This window comes from Mesitornis unicolor, unplaced genomic scaffold, assembly GCF_000695765.1.
Source record: "Mesitornis unicolor isolate BGI_N332 unplaced genomic scaffold, ASM69576v1 scaffold10650, whole genome shotgun sequence".
Classification (NCBI taxonomy): Eukaryota; Metazoa; Chordata; class Aves; order Mesitornithiformes; family Mesitornithidae; genus Mesitornis; species Mesitornis unicolor.
Genome location: NW_010157621.1, coordinates 48017 through 62999, shown reverse-complemented (window position 1 = coordinate 62999; position 14983 = coordinate 48017). Strand labels below are relative to the sequence as shown.

The window sequence follows — 14983 nt, the reverse complement described above, 5'->3', positions numbered from 1 at the left end:
TAAGCAGCTCCACTGTATTGTCTCAAACCAAAGATGCTGGTGACAGTGCTCTCATGCTCCTGGTGTTTTTTAATTACCATAGTCTGAAAAAACCAGTCTGCCTGCTCAGCATCTAAGTGTAGTCTTCTAATAGACATCACAGATAAGGCTCTGCCATTTCATTTCCCTATTCAGTTCAAATCCTTGATGCAGTAACAGTCACTTCTGGTCCTGATATTTAACACACTCAGCTCTTTTGCCCATTTCCCTTCTGCTTCTTTCTTTATAGAAGACGCTCCCTTCCCTTTCTCTAATTTTCTCCTATGAGCAGTAGAAAGGAAAAAAATCAGACTTCACTAGAAAACTCATTTTTCTCCAAACTCCTTCCCCAGTTCTGAATGTGCAAGAACCAGACAGGAGTGCAGAAAGTGCTCCAGGAACCCAAACCTTCCAGTCAAATCCAGGAGTTTTTCCCAACAACAGGCAGCTCATAATTATTAACACAGAGTGAAGTTTAAAATCCACAAAACTTAACACATTCTTACAAACAACAGCATTTATAGTCAGGATGTAACTAGACACTTTATGGAGGAATACAAGGGGCTGTAAGAGGATCTTTAAATAGTTACGGTTGTGCAATGAGAAGTAATGGAAGCTCAGTCACACACTCTGGCCTATGCCAGTCAAACCAAAGCAGCCTGTTCATCTGTTATGCCCCATGCCTATTAATTTTAAGCTTGTAGAAACTAAAAGTTTGCCATTGCCATTGGCTAAACCCAAGTAAGAAGCAAAATACATTACTGCTGAGTAACTGGAGACTTAACATTTCCAGTTTTAAAAGCCCTGAAATTTATGTGCTTGTATGCTTACAAATGGCAGTTGCCTTTTAAATTTCCCTGGCATAAAAATAAAAGCTTTCTAAAATTAGTTTTCTACAGTGCTGTCCCTGTTGGATATCTTGCATAGTCCACCAAACACCTCTCAAAACACATGGGAGCAGACCGCTACCCTTCTGTTACAATTACATCAAGCAGCTACTGTTTTGCACAATACTTTGGAAATACCAAAGCTCCACATTACCACATGATATCACCAGTGTCAAGACCAGAAAAGGAACCTGCAGGCTGGCAGAAGGTAGGCAGAACATCCCAGGCTTACCGCCAACTCCCCTGACACCCACGAACAACCCAGCCGTCAAGCACCTCTGCCTCTGCAGAGGCAGGTCACCCTCAGAGCAGCACCAAGCTAGGAACTTCTGGCTCACAGCTTGTGTAAAAGCTCTGGCCACCTGCCTTGTGCTGCTCTACCAGGGCTCCCAAGAGCTCCCACTGACACCCAGCTGGGCAGCTCCATCAGACTGCAACACCACAGCAGAGAGGAGAGAGAGTCAGTCTAAGAAAACAAGTGTTTAATCAGGAAACGAGACAAGGGATAAGAAACTGATTACAGGAGAGTAATACCCCAGCCAAAAGAAACACGATTGTACAACTTGGAACGACCGGGATCAAAACATCCTATGACCCAGCAATGTCCAGTGCGGGACACTCCTGAAAAAGAGCCCAAGCACCTCTGGCAGTCTCCAGGCAGCTCAGCACAGTCACGGACTCTGACTGCCCAAGCTCCAGCCTCTGCCCTCAGCAGAGGTGGCCCTGGCCCTGCTACTCCAGTCTCAGCTTCTCTCAGCAGGAGGTGCCAAAAGGAATGGAGGGAGCACTGGCTGTGCACAGCAGTCCCAGCCTCTCCCGACAGGAGATGGTGTGTGGAGTAAGAGAAGCCCATACAAAAGAAAAAAAAGTTTACATATTTATAAATGCCAAAATAAATATTTAAGACAGAATCCGCCACCCCTCTAACACGTGCGTAATCACACTGCAAACTGCTCGCAGGACAGCCTCCAGGGGCGCAGGGAAAAAAGCGGTGACCACACCACAGGGCAGCCAGCTCAACTTCCTTCTCATTTCCTGATGCTTCTGAAGCCTGCAGCCCACTGGGAAGGAGGAGGAAGAGCGAGCAAAGCAGAGCGCCAACACGCAACAGTGCTGGAGAGGAATGTCATGGTATAAATACATCAGATCAGTGGTTTCCAACAAGTTAAAACTAAAATAAAAAAGACACCAGAAGGAAGGATCGTGTAAATGGAACTACAACTATGTGGGGCAAACGGCTGTGTGTCCGTGGAGCTCCACCTGCTGTCACGGCGAGAAGGTGGTCATTTCCAGAGAGACCCTTTGCCACAGCTCCTTTGTCTGCTTGCTGCGCTTTAGGTTCTGGAGAATATCATTAAACTGCATCATGCCCATGGGAGTCAGGCAGAAGGCGCTTCTGGCGCTGCGGATGGCATTCACAAAGTCATCGTAGTCAGCTGGAGTGAGATGGATCAGCCGATGATGGATGTACTGGATGGGTAGCCTTAAGGTTTTTGCTCGCCATCCTCATGCTGGTGACGCTCAGAAGAGGACTCAAGAGCTCCCAGGGCGATACCCCACATGATCCTGTTACCCACGAGAGGTCCTAAGACCTCTGAGTGTCCCCTCGGAGTAAAGAAATGCACCACACAGCATCAGTAGGTATTCTCTCCTTCATGAGCACCAAATTGGGCCATAGTACAGCACAAAAAGGCCAGCACTATCACCCACCAGCATCAAACTCTCACACCATTCATTCTGCAGTTACAGATGGGGACCCAAGATGTTCATTGGACAATCTCCTTTGCTAAGGGGTGTGGAAGAAGTAAGGCTTACACTAAGTTGCTACAAAATATCTCCAGGCTTAACACTGACACTTCTATCAGCTTCTCAACTAAGGCCCCAAAACTGGAGGTCCAGCTTTTGAGAAATCTATTTCCCTAATGTGGTTTAGAAAAAGGGCTCAAGTGAAGAAGCTGTCACTTCTCCAAAATACCATCTAGGTGACAGGACAGCCAATCCAATCTGGAGGGTACATCTACAGAATCACTTTTCTGGTCGTTTATCCAAGAGAACAGGTACATGTGGGGTGTCCTGTTTACACTGCTTTAACTAACAGGCAGCTCTGGTATTCCAGCTGGCTCACTGAAACACACACTGGCTCCAGTAAATCCTGAGATATCTCATCCACACTGGTAGCTGACCAAGGCACTTCCACTGTTAGTGCCAGCACTAGCACACCAGCCAGCCATGCCAGGGCTTCACAACAAGGGGAAGACAGGATATAAACAAGAAAAGGAAAGAATAATAAAAAAAAAAGACAGGCTAGGAAGAGAGGTGGACAGGTGGCCTGAAAACATAGCAAAGAAAATGTACATAAGTTAAAATTTACAGGTAGCATTTGGAGAAAGGAAGAAAGTGGACAGGGAACACAGAACCACCCCGTCCTTCACGGTGAGCACAGGAGGTGGGAGGCCTTGGAAGAAGCAGTACAAAGAGGTCCTTTGTATGCAGCCTCCATACAGGCAAGCAATGCCTATTCAAGTCCCTGCTGAGGCAGAAGGATGAATCAGCAATGGGCAGGTTCAGCTACCAGTACCCAAGGCCCCTTTCCCTCTGCGTGTCTGCGCACACACACACACGCACACACACACACAGGCAGTACCTGCAAGGCAGGCAATGGCCTGGCAGCTTTGACAGGCAGGAAGACAAGCCACACGTTACCTGCATGTAGGCCTGCTGGCACCTCTGCACCAGCTGGTGGAAGGCTGGGGTGCGCAGGTGGTTGTGCACATGGGCAGGGTTCAGCCTCTGTAGAGCTTCCATGATGATCTCCTGGAGCACAAAAGGGCTTAGCACCCCCTTGGCTGCACCAACACAAAACTGATGCACGTAGTTTACACCTGCACAGGAAGGAGAAGTCAGAACAACAATGTCAAGGTAAGAGAAACATGAGAAATCAGGTACTTCCCAGCAAGAACCTGGATTTGCAGCACCTTCTTCTCAGTGTAATGTATCTTCCAGCAGGCTTGGGGGAGACAGTCTAGCAAACTCATGGGGACAAGAGAGAATTCTGATACATCCATCTGGTCTGAATAGAGACCAGGTGCCACCTCAGTCACTGATATTCCCAGTTCACCTGTCTTTAAAGGGGATATGAAAGAAAACTTCTGTGCAAGGTAACTATAAAGGTAAGGATAAACTGCACCTCCTCTCATTGCTTCTTGCCTCCCCATCTAGGAAGCACCTAGATGCTCCAGCACTCAGGCCTTAGGGAGTCTGGAGAGACAGTCAAGCATCTCCACTGCTGCCTACAATGGAGCTCCCTCAGCAGCAGCAGGAGCCATGCCACTAGACAGGCTTTGGAGAGGTTGGTTTTTTGTTGAGTTTGGGCTGGTTGATTTTTTTTTTAATTTCTTTTTCTTAAGTTCTTACTGCTGATGAAAGAATTTTAAAAATTAACTGAAAAAAGATCCAAGAGCAAAGTGGAAGTAAAAACAAAACCAAAAAAAAATTAATGAACTGGTGGTTTGAGCACCTATTGCTATAAAAGGTCTTACAGAAGGTGTAAATATACATAAGAATGAGGTATATCTACAAGATAGTGAAAAGGGAAAAGAAAAAGTTGTTACAGAATGGAAGAGATGCAAGCTCCGAGCCCTGTCCAACCCCATACACTTCATCCAGTGCCTCTAAGTTCAACAGCATGTCTACAGAACCCAGAAACGGGACAACTGCCTGGATGAAAGAGCAGCAAGGATCTTCTGAAACATTCTCAGAAATGAGACCAGATATCAGGCTCACCCAATCTCTGAAGTTTCACTCTTTGGAGAGCTTTTTCCCCACCATGGTCCAAATCCCAGCAAGTAGATTTCTGCTGAAGTACTGCTCTGAGCCTTACCTAACTTTGCAGCTAACCCAAGGAGCCATTTTACATCCTCCGTGTAGGGTGGGCTGCGGGAGAAGTTGTTGGGATGGTCGTTGTGAGCTCTTCGGCCAAGCATCTCCAGAGCCAGCATCCCTGTGAGAAAGGGGCAGCCAGAGTCAAGCAGCACTTCTGCCCAGTAAGACTTAGTCTAGCACTTCACTCACTGCAGCACAACCTGACTGGCCTGCCCTTCATCAGCAGAAAATTCCCTAGCTGCAAAGTGTGCAGAGAGAAACAAAAGGCCCACCTTGGAGCCTGTCAGCACAGGAAATATCTGCAAGAACATCTGGATCTGCTGCTCTGGGCTGGGAAATCTGCACAGCCATCACACCTCACTAGAGCTCAAAGTGACACTCCACTAGCATTTACAGCAGGGTCAAGCAGATAGCCCCAAAGGCTGCACTACGAAGTGGTGTGCTGAAAGCACTGTGTTTGCTCCAAGTTTTGCAGCAGAGAAGCTACTCACATCAACCTACTCAGCTGCAAGACAACACACCAACACTGAGCTGCAGTACTGCAAACCTGCAAACATGTTACTTATTCCACTGCAGTTCTTCACACGAATACTCCCATTTAAAAAGCTTTCCAATATCAACAGGCACTATGTCTTGATCTTCCAGACCCTCTTCCCCCACCCCCTTCTCTGTTATTTGGGCTATTAAATGCCTTTCATGGCTTACCACTTACCACTGTGATGTTTTCCATGATATCTGCACTCCTTTCTGGCTAACAACTACTTTCTACTCTAGCTTTCAACAAAAAAACTCAAGCAACTTCCAGATAGCCTTCCTTCCTTTTTCTTGCTGTTTATCTTCCCCTGCTGCCCTGTGCTGACTTTGCTTATCTCAGACGCTCCCTTCTTCCTCCCCAAATATCCACTGGGTTGTCCCATGACTGTGTATGAGTAGCTTACTGCAATCTAAGCTCAATCACAAATATCACTGATATCTTTGTACTAATGGCAGTTCAGGCAGAGACTCTATTTCCTCATAACCAGTGTGACTGGAAAAGGAATGCTAATTACATACCCACTCTCCACAAAATCCAAGTTCCCTCCATGTCAGTCCTCAACAACCTAGCTGGAATGACACAGGGCACATCCCTCTGTACCTCTGAAGACTCGCCTGGTATTATTAAACTGGAGGTGTGCCTTCACCATCCATGAGCAGCAGGAGCTGAGCTCCATTTTTGAACCCACTCATAGCTTGCACAACCACATCCTCCCTCAGAGCCCTGTCCAGACTCCTTTGCATACACCTCCTGAAAGGCAAGACTCTTCCCAGCTCTAACCTACTCAGCTTTCTCTTCTACTCTGATGGCTCTCAACAGCAACTCTTCAATCTTCTATTTCTTGATCTCCATTTTTAGCCTCCACATACGGTCACAAAATAGCTTTCCCCATGTAGCTGAGATGCCATCACCCCCAACAGGTGCAGTAGCAAACTGCCAAATTAGTGAAAACCTGCAGCCCTGCCCTGAATCCCCCTCAAGGGGGCCATAGAAACCCACTTGGCTGTCCTTACCAACTCGGTATGCGGAGTGGAGGTAGTGCAGACCCTGGGGGCTCACAGGCTGACTGTGCTGCTCATCCTCGGCAGGAAAAGCCCCTGTAACAAGGGAGTTGGGCTGTGAGGACAGAGCTGTCAAGGAAGCCCCCTGAATCGCTGGGAACGTTGATCCTGCATGGACACTTCCTACTGAAGAGAGCAAAACAGCAGCATTAGGACCCACCATCAGCCTAAAAGAAGGTTTATTTGGGCCATCATCTCCCTCACCTGACCAGTTCCTGCCAATGCAGTGTTCTGTTCCCCTAAACAGAACATTACAGCAAACAAAAATCACAGACTTACAACTGAAATACAATGGGCTAGGAATATCTCTATTTTGTTTGCAAACAGGGCCAGAAAAGGGTCAGTTATATGGTTGTTGGTCTCTTTTGCAGTATACCATGATCATGCGCATCATCCATGTTTTACGTGTAAATACATGTGCAACTCAGAGGTCTTGCTATTACTAAATGACAAGTCTGGTTCAGATTTCATGTCCAAGGAAACAAGCATGTGCATGTCTACACCTGATGAGAAACTGCTGAGGAAAATCATTGAGCAGGAACAGCATTAAGTCCCTCAAAGATCCAAGTCCAACATTGCGAGGTTCCTCCACTTCTGCTGTATGACCGCTATGACCCCCTCCAGCTACCATGCGGGAGGAGCGTTACTGGAGGCCAGCCCCCAATCCACCCTCAGAAGGAAGAGCCAGAGCATACATCGGCAGCATGTATCAACAGTAAAAACAGCGAGGAAACTTCAGAAGCTCTGTCACCTTCAGACAACTGGTACGGGCAAAATCAAGTGAAATCACAAGAAAATCTAGTACATGTAGCATTTTTCCAGACGCAGTTAACACTGAGCCAGTAAGCTGAACTCTGACAAAGGATTCAAGTTTGTCTAACTTTTCATCTCAAGAAAGGTATGGAGACGAAAAAAGCAAGGTTTGCCCGAGAATTCCAGAGTAGAGATGCCATTAGGTGTGTGCATTGTTACCCCTATTTCTCTGTGCTGTTATTACAGCAACTTGGGCAATGCTCCAAGTTCCGATTTCTCTTCTTCCCCTGCCACCTTCAGCATTTTAAAAAAAAGTGTTTACTGGTGAATAGCTGAATGCCTGAGAACAATGTGCCTCCCAGGAAAGATGTGTCTGACCTCCTCAACCAAGCAGACACACAGTGCTAAATAACCCACAAAGTGGGGCAAATCCATGGTGCATTTCAAGTCTGGCCAAGGAGAATAACCTGTAAGAATGAGCTGAATTGTTGCCAGAGCTCAAGCATCATCACATAACTATGCACTCCAGGAACAGTGAAATGCTATTTTAAGAACTGAAAACAGGAGTTTATGCAAGCCATAAACAATGGCAACTGGAAAGGGTGGAGTTGTTTTTTCCCTTCATTACTTTAAGTACTCTAGGATGAGTTAGCAGTTCTGGAAGATTCACAGCTTTGGAGGAGTACAGAAATGGTTTCTCACAATTAAGAGTCACAGCATCAGCCCAGGACTAAGGCTGTCAACAAAGGATGCTCTTCAGATCCTAAGGCCTTCAGTACTATTCAAATTGCTTTTGTAGTAGTAATATGGCATCAAAATGCAAGACAAAAATAACTGAAAAGATTCTTCTGATAATCTGGATACAAAGGAGGCCGACACAGGTCTGAAGTGTTTTTTCCATGTCTTCCAACACCTGGTGAGTTGCGAAGCACTGATAAGCAAATGTACAAATAGGCAAACATTACAGCCTTGCCAGTGAGGGGATAACAGCCTGGGTCAGCCACGACCCACTGGTGCAAAACCCCATGGCAATAAGAGCACATTCACAATTCAGTCAATATCTGCTGCTCCAGTGCTGCACGCTACTTGATGAGTCTTCATCACCATGCTAGCCCCAACACAACATGTGAGCAATCATTCAGATTGCCGTTGACATGATACAGCCAAAACATCTGTCCTCTCTACAGAAGTTCTACATTTTGGGTACTGGCTGCCTCCAATCCCTTGGGGCAGGAAAGGCATCCATTCTGCTACTGTCGCGGAAGTCTGCATGCTGCCTGCTTCCCACACTCTGTTCATCTGACCCAAAGGAACCACAAGAGACTGCTCAAGATCATCTATGCTCACCTTGCCCTCCAAAGAGGAGGAATAAAGCTCTAATAAATTAGAAAGTCAGAAATTCCAGGAGGGCTCCAAATACATTTTAGTTTGTGAAGCCAAAATAACCTCATATTGGAAAATTTAGCCAAACAGAAATTAAAGCTCCACTAGCTGAGTCAGGCCCTGTTAGGATACCCAGTACCCTTGAGCATGAGCACCTTTAATCTGGCCAGAACTTTTCAGTGGTCAATGAAGGGCAAGGCTTGACTAGGGTACAGCTAGGATGCACAGTAAATAAACCTATGCTATGCACAGCCCGGGGCTGTAACACTTACTCGCTACATTGGAAGACAGTGACAGTCCTGTCTCACTGTGGTAGGGATGCACTGCAATCTGCGTCATGGATGGAACCGGCACACCGGGGAATGACACTGCTGTAGCTGCCAGTGATGGTGTTGTTACCGAATAAGGGTACTGCGCTCCTATGAATGCTGGATGGACACCCTAAAATAGAAAATAAGTAACAGTCAAGTCTACTTTGTCTGACCGTTTAGAAGTAGTCCAAAACAGGATGTCCCTACACAAACCCCAGAGCATTGGAAGTCCAATCAGACAGGAGGAAGAATCAGCACAGAAACTATGTTGCACCACAAGACCATTACATCTTCTTGCTTCTCCTCCTTTTTAATATAAACAGTTTGCAGAAAACCATTCCAAAAACTTTCAAAAATATGCAGCGGTTAAAATAACCTTTGTTTCATTTCCCTCTGTAGTCTCTATTTAGCCCACAAGTTCTCAACAAGACAAGCCAGTGCCTTCTGAGAAACTACAAAGCAATAAATGTTAAAAACTACTGATGTTTTGTATTTTATATTCTCTTGAGACTTTATGTGCACCCACAGGAGGCTCCTTGTAATGCAGAAGCTGAGCTGCGGAGCCAAAGTAACTATCACAAATCAGCAAGTAGGCGAAAGCAGAGGTAAGATCTCAAACCATAGCAGGTCTGAGCCTCATGCTCTCCCCAGTCAGACACATCCCCTCTGGAAGCAGCCGCACAAAGTCACCATAAATGCACAAGGCACAGGCAAAACTCACCTGCGGGTACGCTGAGCCAGGCACCGGGAAGACAGCTGGGCGCGGCATATGCTGGATAGTGTGTCCAATATACTGGGGATTACAGGGGATGTGAGTCTGGAGGGTGGTGTATGGGTGGAGGCCCTGCGTGTGTGTATGCGCCATTGCTGGCCCAGCCATCGTATGCTGCTGGTACATGGTCGACCCCACAGAGATCACCGGCATGACAGTTGCTGCTGCAGTTACCGCAGCTGCCACTGTTACAGTGGTCGGCTCAGAGGTGACTCGGTTGTCTGTCAACCCACGCACTGCTTCAGACGCAGCTCGTGCACCACTGGCACTGCAGCCAGTGGCACCTTCTCTCTGGGCTGGGGTTCCACCAACAGTCTGTTCGTAAAGCCAGTACCACTGGTGAGCTACTTCAAAGAGAACTTCTGGGTACACGCCACCTCCTTTGGCTGCCTCTTCTACTGCCATACAGGCCTTTTCCAGCATCAGATTGTCCTGGGGGCAGCAAAAGAAAAGTGCAAGTGAAGAATGCAAAATGAGAAATACAAGGCAGCAAAGCTACAACAGGAGAAACGTATAAGGTGCTTTAAAATGACTGACGCTGTGGTGAGCAAACAGATCACAACTATGCAGCAGAATAACCAGAGTCATTAATGAAACATAAGAAATCCACAGAACTGGGATTAAGACTGTCCAGTAGCAGAGAAGCCAATCCCACAGGTAACAGCATGTCTTTGATACTGGAAATCAGCATGTGCTAGCCAGCCCCCATGCGATGCTCACCTGTTCCTTACACTGCACCAGAGCCCTCTGGATCTCATTTGGGTTCAGGGCATGCGCATGGGGCAGGCAGCTGAGTGCCAGTTCAGCAGCTGCCCGCACCATGTTGGAGTCTCTGGCCCGTGAAGCTCTGTCTGCCAATGATGCCACCTCTGGGGGCGTCAGATGTCCATCCCAACACTCCACCAAGATGTTCAAGGCTGCGCTACCAATCTCCATGGCCTGCCCTGAGAGTAAAAGAGAAGACTCTCACAACGCTGTATGCCCCACACAGTTCCAGTCAGCTTTCCTCCAACAGGAGATGTGCTTCTCACTTCATTCAGGAGCAGTAATGGAGAGCAGTTGCTTCCCTTAGGCTCTAAGTCAAATTTAGGCTCTTCCTCCCAAAATACATGACAGGCAAAGGACCTCAATAAGCAAGCAGTGAGTGCGGGTACCATTACTAAAGTTAAGCTAAAGATGCATTTGAGGCAGTGAGAGGAACTTGCTATAGCTGATTCTAGTACCCACAGTCCACAGTGTGGACTGTTGCTCTATTTTCATCATGACAGGAAAATATCAATTTCCAAGAGTGTGTTTTTCAGGCTCTAGTAGCCATGTGGATGGAGAGCAGGTAGTAGGTCTGGGTGCAAACAGAAGGAGGAGGAAAGTGAGATGCTGAACACAGCCAAAGAGCATATTCAAACTTGACAAATGTTTGTGTCTTCAGCAGACACCCAAAGGAGAAGTTAAGACAAGCCTCTGTGTGAGAAATGATCTATGGCTCTGAGGACTGAAGGATGTTGCAGTATAAGCAAGAAGAAACAGGTCACAGGAACTTTCCAGGCCAAAACAAGCACCACTGTGTAAATCACTGGTGCTCACCTTGTATAGCCAGCTGTGCCAGCCAGCTTACATGGATATCACAGCACATCAGCATCACCATTTTTGGGCAATAGCTGACCCCCCTCCCCTCCTTCCTGCTCAAAAGTAAGCTTTCCAATAAAGTTGTGCTATAACCTGTGATCCAAGAGACATGGGAAGAGTAAGTTCGAGAGAGCCAGTTGGGAGACACAAAGTTGTGCAGCCCTAGTGCATACAGCCCAATCTCAAAGGCGCAGAGGTGAAGGTTGCGGTGTGGTCCCTGGTGCCCACCACTGGAAGAAGGGTGGGTGAAGATGGAGGTACTGCTGTTTCCACCTGCTTTGATAAGGACTGTCTTGGCCAATTCAAAGTAGAAGTGAGCAGCTGCCTCTGAGGGCTGGTTTGGGACATGAGGAGCATGACTCTCCAGCCGTCTCCCTTTATACCTAGAGGAAAAAGACAGAGGAACCTTTCAGACAGCAACAAGTACCCCAAGTTCACTAGCTGAGGTGCAGAGTTCCCACCTTTAGGGTCCAGAGGAAACAAAGCAAACACTCCTGAGGAAGTACTTCCTGATGCACATGCAGTGCATAGTTCCCTGACATCAGGCCTAGAGGCTGCATCTGTGCATTGGTATTATTCCTTACCTGCCAACTTCCACAGTCTTTGCACGGGCTCCTCCACTGGCTCTCCTACTGCCACTGGACGAGGAAGATCCCAGTGAATCACTTGAAGAACTGCTGATGCTGTCACTGTCCTGTCCTCTGCCCCAGGATGTTGTTGCCCAACCCCCACGTAGCGGACGTCGACTGAGTGTTGGAGAACTGTCAGAGGTGGTTTCAGGAGCACTGCTGTCAATACTAGCCATGCCTACAACACCAGAACCAACACAGTAATGTCACCAGGGTAAGTGTAATGTGACCTACAGTCCCAACTAAGATCAGTTGTGTCAGTGATAGTCAGCCTCACAGCAGCCAGGCATTCAATTTTGCAAATTAAGAGAGGTTAAGTTAGCCAGTTTGGCTACAGATATCAGTGTCATTTTGCAGTTCTTAGATTAAAAAGCAGAAGAGTTCAAGAACAATGTATCTATTTCCCCCTTCACACCTTCCCAGCCCCTCATTCCATCTGCCAAGCTTTGTGGCAGAGTATAACAACAAGAAGCAAATATACAAAGTCAAGTTCCACAGATCGTATGAGTATAAAGAAAATCCTTCTGGTATATGCTGCAGAATTTACACAAAGGTTTTTCACATCCTCAGCCTCCAACTTACACCCTTCCCAACAGACACATAGCGAGGCAACAGCTCCTCTGTTCCTGGACCCAGGAGCATAGTGCTCCACTCCCAGAGTCCAGCAATCATTCAGCTCCAGATATCTAATCCATGACAGCTGGTGTGAGAAAGGCATGGTAACTTACCACCCAGAATGAGGCAGGAAATCTCGGGAGAAAAACCCATTTCTCCATGCCAAACACCCCAGAGACAATCAACAGCACAGGAAAGGCTGAGAAGTGGAATGAAAAATCGAGGGAATTGCCGAAACTCCAGTAGGCTGCCTAGCACAGCCTACATGCTCTATGAACTAGTCAGTTCTTACCTGTGTGTTTCTTCTTCTGCCTGACAGGCGAACCCCAGCATCTCCCATTGTATCCACCCCGGCTTCCAAGGGCCAGACGACTGGGGACCTTTCCTTCTTGTTTCAAGACAGTGGACTCCGCAGCTGGCTCGCAGGGGGACCTCTGAGAGCTCTCTGCATACACAGGACAAGGAAAACATTATGATTTGTTTCTGTATCTCTAAAACCAGATGTGGACATTTAAAAGATACAAACATCAAAATATGCAAGATTTTTACAAAATAAGCGGTATTTATGAGCACGATTACCTCAGTTTTCTTTCAGTACTACGCATATCATCCAACACCAGGCCAAGAACATTTAATCTTAACTCAAGATTTGGAAAATTTGCTGTAACCATGGAAAAATTTTAGAAGAAAAATGTGCCAGCAACCCTAACCTTATTGCAGTCATCCTCAGCTAGTATTGATCTCTTTGGGAAGAGTTAAGAGAGCATCTGCTTTCCACCAAATGCTGCTGTATGTGATGCTTGCCACCAAAGTGGAGGCACAGCTTGAAGAAAACCACATTTATCTCTAATGCTGTTCAGCAATCTTAGCTATTTATCTAGCATGAAGGTACCCGATTCAGCATGTGACTTTTTGAAATACTGCGCCTCTGTGATATAAACCTAGAAGACAGAGTCACAGTAGTTTTATATTAAGTGGTTATACAACTGGCTTACAATAGGAAAACCTGAAAATGAGCTTGAATTTCTAGGCAACAACAATGTGTGTACCAAAACTGATCCAGCCAAACAGGTAACAGGGAAATTATATTCTAGTAATCACCAAGCAGCCTGATGGTTATATAAATCACTCTGACAACTTCCCAAAAGAGACAAAAATGTACGGTTATAGTTTTGCACTGATAAAAGAAGGTTTTCAGCATAGCCCTTACAAAGCACCTCTTACCCTGTGCACTCTTCTCCACAAAGTTCTCGGGACTGCTCTGGACTGCAGTGCTTACAGCAGCTTGCTGAGTGACAGAAGTCCCTGGAAGCTGCTGGATCGCTGCAGTGGACTGGGCAGCGTGTTTGGAAGGAGATTTTTGATTTGCTACTGTAGGCTTGCTGGATGAGTAGAAAGAACTCAGAGTCTGTGGTTTGTGAGTTTGACTCTCTCTGTCTAGGAGTTTGTCTAAAATCTTTAACAGCAAGGGAAAAAGAAAAAAACAAAAAAGAGGCATTACACTGAGACATAAAGGGAAAGTACCAAACCAGCTTCCTGGTGGACAACAAATTCCATTTGGTTGGAGAAAAAAATACAAGGTTTATTCTCTAGAAAGTAGGCATCATGTTCCTGCGCTGAAGATCAGCGACACACAGTTGAGAGCCACGCGGCCTGCATTACTGAAGAAGCAAAGATTCCCTTGTACTCAGTAAGATCCCCATTTTCACTTCAAAAAGCCACTGGCTTTACTTGGAAAGCACTCAAAATTCACAATACAGAAGTAATTCTGGTACATCATGGACAGAACAGAGGACTCTATGTTTAGTTCTGCCACTCCTTAGATGTTCTTGTTTAAGTCACCAATATTCTTTGCTCACCATTCAAAAAATCCTGTCATACCATTACCAAGAAAGCAGTAAAGCCTTTTGAGACTTTCAGAGACTAGAGAAACTGCCTTCTAACAGCCTACAATTATACTTCCTTTTCCTTACTTATTACATACCTGGGGAACAATGCATGACCACATTTTATGGGTCTGTCCATTTCTACTGTTCATTCTCCACAGAAAATGAGCAACGCAAGTGTGACAGAGCATTTATTTGCAGATTACTGATATTACAGTGTCCCTGGTTGCTCTCTATAGAAGAGAAGCAAAAGTGCTTCCACTTTAGGAGACAGAAAGACGCCAATAATATTCTTGTTGGGCAGAAGTGTTTCTGATTAATAAAATCTTTCCTAAAGCTTCAGCAGTTTTTGATATTTTTTCCCTCCTTTGGGGTAGGCAGCAGAGCTTTACTCTTTTTCTTGTATGGGAAAGTAAGGCACAGGTGGATTAAACTAGTTTATCAAAGTTTATCTTTGCTAGATATACTGTTCTGCAAGCCAACATCCCTGCAGCAAAACAGAATCAATCCCCCGATCACACACAGAGTGCACACTGAAAACCCCTGGGACAAAGGACTTGTTTTAGCAGGTAAACAAAAGCATTAAAATCAGTGAGAATGCATCTCCTGATTGGACCTTAAGAAACCC

At 46.2% G+C, this 14983-nt stretch overlaps 1 protein-coding gene across 1 annotated transcript in view; it reads right to left on the bottom strand.

Moving 5' to 3' along the window:
* Nucleotides 1-1378: 1378 nt before the first annotated feature.
* The window catches only part of ZSWIM8 (zinc finger, SWIM-type containing 8), a 61168-nt gene continuing 47563 nt past the window's right edge, over nt 1379-14983 (bottom strand). Inside the window, 11 exon segments of the mRNA XM_010180778.1 lie at nt 1379-2375; nt 3609-3787; nt 4786-4905; nt 6336-6509; nt 8792-8960; nt 9552-10034; nt 10323-10546; nt 11319-11608; nt 11810-12032; nt 12762-12914; nt 13694-13925. Of these exon segments, the coding sequence (XP_010179080.1) occupies nt 2172-2375; nt 3609-3787; nt 4786-4905; nt 6336-6509; nt 8792-8960; nt 9552-10034; nt 10323-10546; nt 11319-11608; nt 11810-12032; nt 12762-12914; nt 13694-13925 (2451 nt within the window). The 3' untranslated portion in view covers nt 1379-2171.